Source organism: Cibotium barometz, chromosome 63 (assembly GCF_041138505.1).
Source record: "Cibotium barometz isolate CiBa-2024 chromosome 63, ASM4113850v1, whole genome shotgun sequence".
Lineage (NCBI taxonomy): Eukaryota > Viridiplantae > Streptophyta > Polypodiopsida > Cyatheales > Cibotiaceae > Cibotium > Cibotium barometz.
In genome coordinates this window covers 30,215,510-30,224,773 of record NC_141108.1, presented here as the reverse complement: position 1 = coordinate 30,224,773, position 9,264 = coordinate 30,215,510, and the positions used below count along the sequence as shown (strand labels likewise).

At 44.7% G+C, this 9,264-nt stretch overlaps 1 protein-coding gene across 1 annotated transcript in view; it reads left to right on the top strand.

Moving 5' to 3' along the window:
- Positions 1–225: 225 nt before the first annotated feature.
- Positions 226–9,264, top strand: part of LOC147603933 (uncharacterized) — a 28,335-nt gene continuing 19,296 nt past the window's right edge. The window contains exons 1-2 of the mRNA XM_086795859.1: positions 226–363; positions 550–894. Of these exons, the coding sequence (XP_086651985.1) occupies positions 556–894 (339 nt within the window). The 5' untranslated portion in view covers positions 226–363; positions 550–555. The remainder of the gene's footprint in view (positions 364–549; positions 895–9,264) is intronic.

Below are 9,264 nucleotides of genomic sequence, written 5' to 3'. Positions count from 1 at the left end.
ACACATCCCATACTGACTATCAAACACATCCCATACGACATGAGACTAGAGTTTTGAAATTTGATATTAAAAACAAAAATGTGTTTAGCCTGGAAGTGTTGAGTGTAGGAGAGAGTATTGAAAGAAAAAAAGGGAGAAAAAAAAGAAATGGTTTTGAAATTTGATATTAAAAACAAAAATGTGTTTAGCCTGGAAGTGTGTTGAGTGTAGGAGAGAGTATTGAAAGAAAAAAAGGGAGAAAAAAAAAGAAATGGTCCCCTCATTTTAAACTCTCCTAGGTTACATGCTCTGAAAGTGTAACCGATTACCTTTTGCAATCTGGGCCGCGATTGGTGACCTTCTTCTTCTCGTGAGCTTCGCAGTGTAAGTCTTCTTGCTTCTTTCTCTCGCAATCACTCTCACTCTTCTCTTAGGGTTTCTGTGCAAGTATCTAGAGCCATGGTTAGGGTTTTCGTAGAGGTGTTCTGTGCAAGAATTTAGGGCTTTGGCCACTGCTCGATGATTTTCTGCGCGAATCTTTCTTCTGAACAAGCACTCTGTGTGTTGCAGAGAAAAATGTCGGGCAAGAGGCCCTCAAGAAGTAAGACGAGATGGGACAGGCAAGAAAGGTCACTACGAAATGATGCTGCTGATGATTCTCGCCTCTCCAGGAAGGGGCCAGCAGGTTTGATCTTCATGTGCAACTCCAACACTAAGCGAGATTGCTTTCATTACAAAGTCTTTGGACTGCCACTTGCCAAAAGGGACCTTGTAGAGCAGGTGGTTCCAGGCACCCTCCTGTTTTTGTTTGATTTCGATGTCAAAGAGCTTTATGGAATATATGAGGCAGTCTCTCGTGGTGGAATGAACCTCGAGCCCAAAGCATTCCAGGGTCAAGGATCTTATCCTGCTCAGGTTAGTGCCACATATCAAGCCATTCTGTGCCATTATCACTGTATTGTATGAGTAGTAGTGTTCTTTACATGTAATTGATAGTGCTATGTATGATGTTGTGTGGTTTGGGGGGCAAGGGCATGGCTTTGCAAAAATCTCCTCTCTCCCCTGCGCACACCCTCTCTCCCTCTGTCTTCCTTCCCTCTTTCACTCTTGAAACAAGATTTTCTTTTAGTACATACATCCGGAAAATTAAATCTAATCCTTACAGAGAGGTAATACCTACAAGAAACGAGGGTTGGGGTATGTGGAGGGGAGGGCTTCCTATATGTTTGGTCCCTCTCAGAAGGAGGCTACATCTGAGGGAGGCATATCCACCCTGAGGGCCAGTATTTCCAGGTGATGCCACCTTCACCTCTGGTCAACAAAGGGACATGGTTCCAAGTGTACGGCTTTGCTTCGGTAGGGATGGAAGTTGTTCATTGAATGATGCTGTTGCATACAAATATTCACATAGCATGTAGTGTGTGAGTTGTACATAGCATGAGGAGGAGAAAGAAGGAGAATGATAATGAGAAGAAGAAATCGTATCTATGGAACTTATACAGTATCACGAAAGGTCCTGGTTGTGGTACTTATAGTCTACAGTTAAAACCAGATGTATGTGTGCATATGTGTGGCTGTTCAAATTTCATGTGTGTGCATATGTGTGGAGTGGACAACATTACAAAAGCTCGTGGTTTTGTTACCTATAGTCTATAACTCAAATATATGTATGTGTCTGCATATGTGGCTGTTCAATCTCACCCGTGTGCATCTGTGTGGCTGTTCAAATTTCATGACTGATCTGAGCCATGGTTTTGTATGCAATCTCAATGATCAAGTTTTTGAGCAAGAGTACATGTTGGTTGCTAAGTGTGTTGTCTGATGTGTAGCATGCTACAAAGGCTGGACAGACAAGAAGTGTGCTTTTCAGTCTCTATTTCTTGTATGTCACTCTTGTGCCTCCACTTTTTGAACTCTAGCCCCAATCTCAACATAGCGGGATCTAAGATGGTGCATGAGAGAGAGAGAGAGAGAGAGAGAGAGAGAGAGAGAGAGAGAGGGGGGGGGGCTGTGACGCACCTACGAGTATTCAGAGCACAACTTCCAAGCATGGACCAGCTGGAGATTAGGTAGCAAGCCTTTGGAGCAGGCCACCCAAATGGTTTTCTCTAGTCTTGTGCCAATTTACGAGGCTAGGCAACTGTCGTGCCACCTGAATTGAGGCTAGTGTGTGGATCCGAGCGTTTGGATTCTAGTCTTTGTGCTTGTATGTGGCCATTGTGTAGATCCAAGTGTTTGGGATCCTAGTTCCCCTCTTTTTGATGTGCCAGACTTGTGTTTGGCTAGTGTTGAACATGTTCCATGATCGGGAGATAACAAAGTGCACATGCACACATGTTTGCATGCGTGAAACTATTTTCTTGTGATTGCCTACTTCGAATGTTCAATTCACGGGGTTAAGAGGCCTACCTGTGAACCTTGCGAATGCCCTATATTCTAATGTGTTTTGTGGCATGTGAACAAGTGGTAAGTGTACTCTAAACCTTTTTTTAAATCTATTAAAATGCTTTGTAATGTTTATAACCTTTGTAGGTTCACACTCATTAAAAAATGGGTGGGTGCTTCATTAAAGTGTCCACTCCTCCTGTGAACCCTACGAATGCCCTGTATTCTAATGTGTTTTGTGGCATGTGAACAAGTGGTCTCACTCTTTGTTTTAATCTATTGAAATGTTTTGTAATGTTTATAACCTTTGTAGGTTCACACTCATTGAAAAATGGGTGGACACTTTAATATATGAAAGTGCTCGGGCCCCAAATCCTGAGGGTGCCCTATTGGCCAAGCTGTGTGGGTTGGACACCCCACCCCATTAGTGAGGAGGTGACCACCCATGTGGCAAAGAGTAGATGTGGGCCATAGTAGCAACGGAACGGGAATGGGAACGGAACGAAAGCACCACCAGGGGAACGAAAACGGGAGAAAGGGGGAACGGGAACAAGGGGGAACGAAAACAGGGAATGACCTATATAATTCCTAGAAATGACAATAAATCTTAACATACAATGCTCATTTATATAACCAAATTAGTGCACCACACAATTTGCATGGCTAGATACTAACACTGAACAGATCTCACAAGTCAAAATAAATTAGCCCACATGTGACATCATACATGACATAAGTGACAAAAAGCACAAAACGTGGCCCATGGCCTAGATAAAAGAAACAACCCAAGTCCAGAGTCCAAGCCTCAAGGTGACATGCAAATAGTAAGGAGATATCATGCATGGCTACTGCCAGTGATGCCATCAAGGAGACTCATCTATGTCATCCAAGAAAGCCATATCAACCCCATCCTGACCAGGATCTACAAGTCCATGTGTCTCCTTATCATCCGAGGACTCCTCATCAAGCAATATAAACTTCTCTGGTTTGGGAGAAGCCATATCCCCAAGCAAGCGCAAATTAGCACTTACAAAAATCAAGTTATTGACTTGTTTTGTCCCAAATTTGTTTCTCTTCTTGGATGCAACTTAGCCGAACACACTTCATAGTTGCTCAATCGAAGAAGAGCTTGCACCTTGAGACAAGATCCTTACTGCCAATGATTGAAGCTGTGGTGTACGAGCCCCATAATCTTCCCACCATAAAGGAGCCCCTATCTTAAACCTATCTCTCTATGCATCAGCCGATCCAAACCTTCCCAACTTGCTGCGATAAAATCCAAGTTGGTCTTTCACCAACCTTCGTTTATCTGCGTCACGAACCTACCTAGAAAGCATTGTCTCCCAACCATCCATCACCTCATCATCGGCCTCTTGTCCACATCCTTGGAACTCGGGATCCAAGAATACGCAACAACATGCATAGGAGAATGATAACCATTACATCGTGCTTCACATAATTCTCGAACCTCTGCATATTTCTCATTAGACAAGCCCATTTTCCCTATTTTCTTGATCATTCGGTCAGCCCCCTCATAAACCTTGCCAATTCATGGCTCTCGTCCATTTGCAATCCGCGTCAAGCGCATGATCGGCTTCATCATAGCATTGATAGTGTTGACTTCATCCCAAAATTTGAAGTCTTGTATGGTTCTTGCAACCTCTATGTCGGCTCTTGATCGAGAAAGAGCCCATCCCATCCACTCATTGCATACAACCAACTGCTTCAAAGGCAAGTGCACTTTGGATAACCTCTTCATCATGAGAAAGTTATAACCAAAGCGTGTCTCTGAGTACTTCAGGAGATCCTTTTTGGGCGATCTCTTGCGGAATTCATTCAAAATAAACTGATGGTTTTGAATGAAGCTTATTATCTCCTTGCCTTTTTGAATGTGTGGATCAACCCATGGCAAGCTGTCAACATCCTTCGATAAGTTGCTCAAACAGTGAGCAAAGCATGGACTAAATGTGATATGCAGATACCTATCTTTAAGCTTAAGACCAGTTGCTCTATTTGTTGCCTCACCATTAGCTAAGAACTGAATAACATTCTCTGGTCCAACCTTTTCAATACCTTTGGCCCACTCTTCCACAAGCTGATTGTCACCATTTGGTCCATCTTCATTTTTGGAGCCACTTCTATGGGACTGTCACTCCATAGAGTGGCCAGATTTGTGCCATGTTCACATGGGGCCAGGCCAGTGTCCCATGTGAAAAGGCCAGTTTTATGGTGTCACATGGACGGGAGCCAGATCAGTGCCATCCGTGTGCGACCAGTGTTGCGTCACATGGACGGGAACCAGTTTCGTGCCACCCGTGTGATTTGCTTCATGCTGTATGGACGGGAGCCTGTTGGTGCCACCCGTGTATGGCAAGGATGGTGTCTTACCTATGGGACTTTCACTCCATAGGAAGACCAGGACATATTTATTTATATTTGTCGTGCCAAGTTTCATGGAAGGGAGATTTCGTCCATTATTTGTATACATGCATTTATGCGTGCAAGCATAAATTTGTTTTTGCATGACTTGTTTGCATGTGTCTGCCTGTTATGCCGTGCCAGTACACTGGACAGGGACGCCCCCAGTGTACTGTGGAATGCTGTTTGCTGACTTGGTGGTGTGGCGTGTGAATAGGTGGTAAGTATTTTTCGTTTTGGCCTTTTAAAATGGTAAAACCCATAAACTTGAGTGAACCTTAATATTTATAAGGTATTGTGTTCACACCCATTTTAAATAGGGGATGGACATTTGCTTATGAGGGGGGGCCAAAGTAATAAGTTGAATTAAGAATATAACCTTAAAAAGAAAAGGCTTGCATGGAATACCCACGTGTGGGGATGGTGGCTCTACTTGCCATCTTCACCGGCTGCTGTACCTGTCTCTCCACGCCTGGCTGTACTTGCCCCTTCACGCCTTCTCCACGCTTGGCTGTACCCGCCTATCTGCTGCCCTGCTGTACCAGGATGTACTCGCCTATCTGTGGCCTAGTTGTACCTGGATGTACCCGCCTATCTTTCCCTGTTGTACCTGCCAAGGAGTTGTACTTGCAAACAGAGCTGACTGCCTTGCTGTACCTGCAAACTGCTGGCTGCCTACATGTACTTGTGTGTACCTGCTATACCATCTTCAGTACCTGCTGGTTGCCCACGTATACCTGATAATACCACTTGCTGTACCTGCTGGCTGTGAAACCGATCCCGTCAAGTGGGAAAGACTCCGTTGGACACCCACATGCTTAATAGCAAAACTTTAAAACCACAAATTTGAAATGGACAACTTAATACAACTTGAAATTGAAATGAAATGAAAAAGATGGACACTAGCCCTGGGGCCGGAACGGGCCGACCCCCCCTCAATATATGATATATTTAATAAATACAATGCTCCATGGGTTCCAAGAACCAGATAATGTCCATGTACATATGAAAACAGTACCAAACAAATGGGCTCGAAGTCGAATTTCGATGTAGAAGCTGGAAGCAAAACGACCACTAGTGTGGTCCAATCTCTACGGTCCTGTGCTTTCACTGGACTCCGCGGAGAGCGCCCCATTGGTGTTCCGAGACCACGCACAAACAGGCGCTCTCGTACTAACACCTGGCTCTCCCGATCTCAGCACCTTTGGACCGAGGTTCTCCAATAGAGCTTGGACAACCCGGCACCGAACGGGTGTTGGCCATATAGGGAGTTGGGAATCCCTTTCCAAATTTATCACAAAATACTTTTATTTAAATCTGAAATTCACTTACTTGTGGATGGCAGATAGAGAAATCCAATACCCATGTGTGCAGTTACTTGAGAGAGACTCAGAGGCACAGCATGTTGAGAGAAGTAGCTGCTTGTAGAAAGGTATGGCCTCCTGGCTGCAGTAGTATATCTACCAACAGGGGGTATAGCAGCTGGAGAAGAAGTAGATTGCTGTGGACAGGCGCCTCCAGGAGAGAGGGGTGTTGTAAGTGCAGCTGTCTACTGTAGATGAGCTCACGCACACGTGCTGGAGATGAATCTACAGCCGGCTGCTGTAATAGACTGTACAGCAAACTGTAGTATAGGCGCCTGTGGGCAAGGCAGAGTACTGGCTGAACGTAGAGAGGTTGGCGTGGAAAAACAGCCGACCATATAATAGCAGAAACAACCGCCCTGGAGGTAAGAATCGCCTGGCTGCAAAGAGCCGGCTGGCTGTAGGAGTAGAAGCGTAGCCTTCAAAAGGTGGCAGCCGTTGTGCAGGGTAGGCAGCCGCCTGTTGGAGAAGTTCATACAGATACGCAGCAGCCGGTGAAAGAGAGAGAACACAGCCGCCTGAACGAATACAACCGCCTTCGAATTTGGCTCGGCCAAGCGATGGAGGCGCACAAAGTCGTGTGTGTCAAGGTGGTCGTGGGGCTTCTTTTTTTATAAAATTTAGAGTGGAGTTTCTCTACGATTGCATGTGGGTGAGAAGTGTGGGTAGGTGACCATGCCCACCCCCACACTCACTTAAGTGGGGCTCCCCACCTTGGCCCCTAAGTGGGTGCCCATATTTAAGTGAATGTTAACAGTTAACCTTATAAAACTAAAGGTTAGAAATAAAATAATAAAAACAACATGTGCGACATACTTACCACCTGTTCACATGCACCAAAACTCGTCAGAATACATAGCAGACTTCACGACTCACTGGCAGGCATCCCCGCTCAGTAAGTAACACATCAAGCAGGCAAACACACAAATACATGTCATGCGAAAACAGTTTCAAACATGCAAAATATGTGTGCATGTGCAAATAGTAACATGGACATATCTCCCGTTCATGGAACACGTACAAAATATCTGTCGGCACAAAACTGGCACGACATAAAAAATAAAAACCTGGTCTTCCTATGGAGTGACAGTCCCATAGGTAAGACACAGTTCCAGGCACGAGTTTCCCTATGGTGTGACAGTCCCATAGGCAAAACACGGCACGAATATTGGCTCTTCCATCGCGTGACAATCCCATGAGTCGAGCACAGTCCAGGTCATACACGGGTGGCACCAGTCTGGCTCCCGTCCATACGACACCATCCTGCTAATACTGGCCTCTTCACATGAGACACCGGCCTGCCCTCAAGTGAACGAGACGCGAAAACTGGAGATGGACCAAATGGTCGGCCAATTGGTGACATCCCCTCGGGCTTCTAAAGAGTCGACCTCAACTGAAATGCAACAATTGCGGGTGATCAACAAAATAATCCTCATTTACCCACTTGGCATCAATAGGCAAATAATTCTTAAACTTCACAAGGTATCTCCTGGAAAGCGTTTGCAGGGAGCTCTCTCTCCTTGTGAAAAACAATCTGTTCTGGCTGGAGGATCTCCTCAAGCTCGTCAATTTCTGGCGGATCTTCTGTGACAGGCTCATCAGGATCTGGCCCCACATATTTCCGAAATAGACTCACATGAAAAGCATTGTGAATCTTCCAATGACTAGGTAAAGCAAGCCTGTAGGACACTTCATTGATCTTCTGAATCACCTTGAAGGGTCCATAATAGCAAGGAGAAAGCTTAGGATATGATCCTTCTCGTCCTGGCCTCTTCTGAAGCCTAGCCTTCTCAATTTTCAGCAATACCCAATCACCTTCTTTGACTTCCATGTCCCTTCTATGCTTGTCAGCAGCCATTTTATGCTTATCCTGAGATCTTGCAATGGCTGTCCGCACCTGACCAAAGGCAACATCCAAGTCACGAACATATTCATCAGCTGCAAAAATCTCATCCTTTGTACGAAGGATGGGTGGCAAGACCACTCTGCCATAAATAATCTCAAACGGAGCCTTTCTCGTGGAAGCATGGATCGTATTGTTGTAGGCAAACTCAACAAGTGGAAGATACTTCTCCCATGCACTCTTTTGATCTGCCACATAACATTTCAACAAATCCAACACGGCTGAATTTGCAGCTTCACTTTGGCCATCCGTTTGGGGATGATAAGCTGATGAAAACTCGAGTTTAGTACCCATATTATCAAATAAAGCCCCCCAAAATAGGCTTGTAGTCCTGGGATCTCTATCCCCAACAATGGATTTAGGCATACCATGATGCTTGAAAATATTAGCAAGAAAAAGCTTTACCATATGATTAGCTTTAATGGTTTTTTTGACGGGCAAGAAATGAGCTTGCTTGCTAAACCTGTCCACAATAGTCCAAATAGCATCATTCCCATGCTGGGATCTAGGCAAATCCATAATAAAATCCATCGTGATCATAGTCACAAGGGAACGGGAACGTTTTGGGAAACGGATGACTGTTTGGAATGGGAACGAAAAGCTTGAATAAAAGGGAACGGAATCGGGAACGCCACATCATTGCATAAATGTGTTTATAAATGTACTTTATATATCTGTAAATGCTTTGGAAAGAGGCATAGTAAAGAAAGAACCTCAAACCATCTCAGTAGTGGCCATGATAATGCATAGATGTGTTCTACATGATACATAGTTCACTTATATTTCTTACATGGTCTGCGGTGCCATTTTGGAACGGGAATGGAAACGGCTATCTCTATGGAACGCGTTCCCCCGTTCCAAGAGCTTGGAACGACGTTCCCTTGTGACTATGATCGTGATACTTTCCCAAGGTTGCGAGGGAATAGGCAATGGCTGAAGCAAACCTGGAGGCTTTTGCCTGTCAAATTTCACCTTTTGGCAAGTAATACATGCATGTACATAAGCCTCAATGTCTTTACGCATGGCCAAAAGAAATACCTCTGAATCATGCGTGTAGTAGGCATAATACCTCTATGACCAGTATAAGGTGGAGCATGACATTCGTCCATAACCTTTGGACGCAAATCCTTCACCATACATAGGCAATTATCCTTCATGAGATAACCCTCGTTGATAACATAAGAGGCATGTGAATGACCAGCCATCAAATCAGTC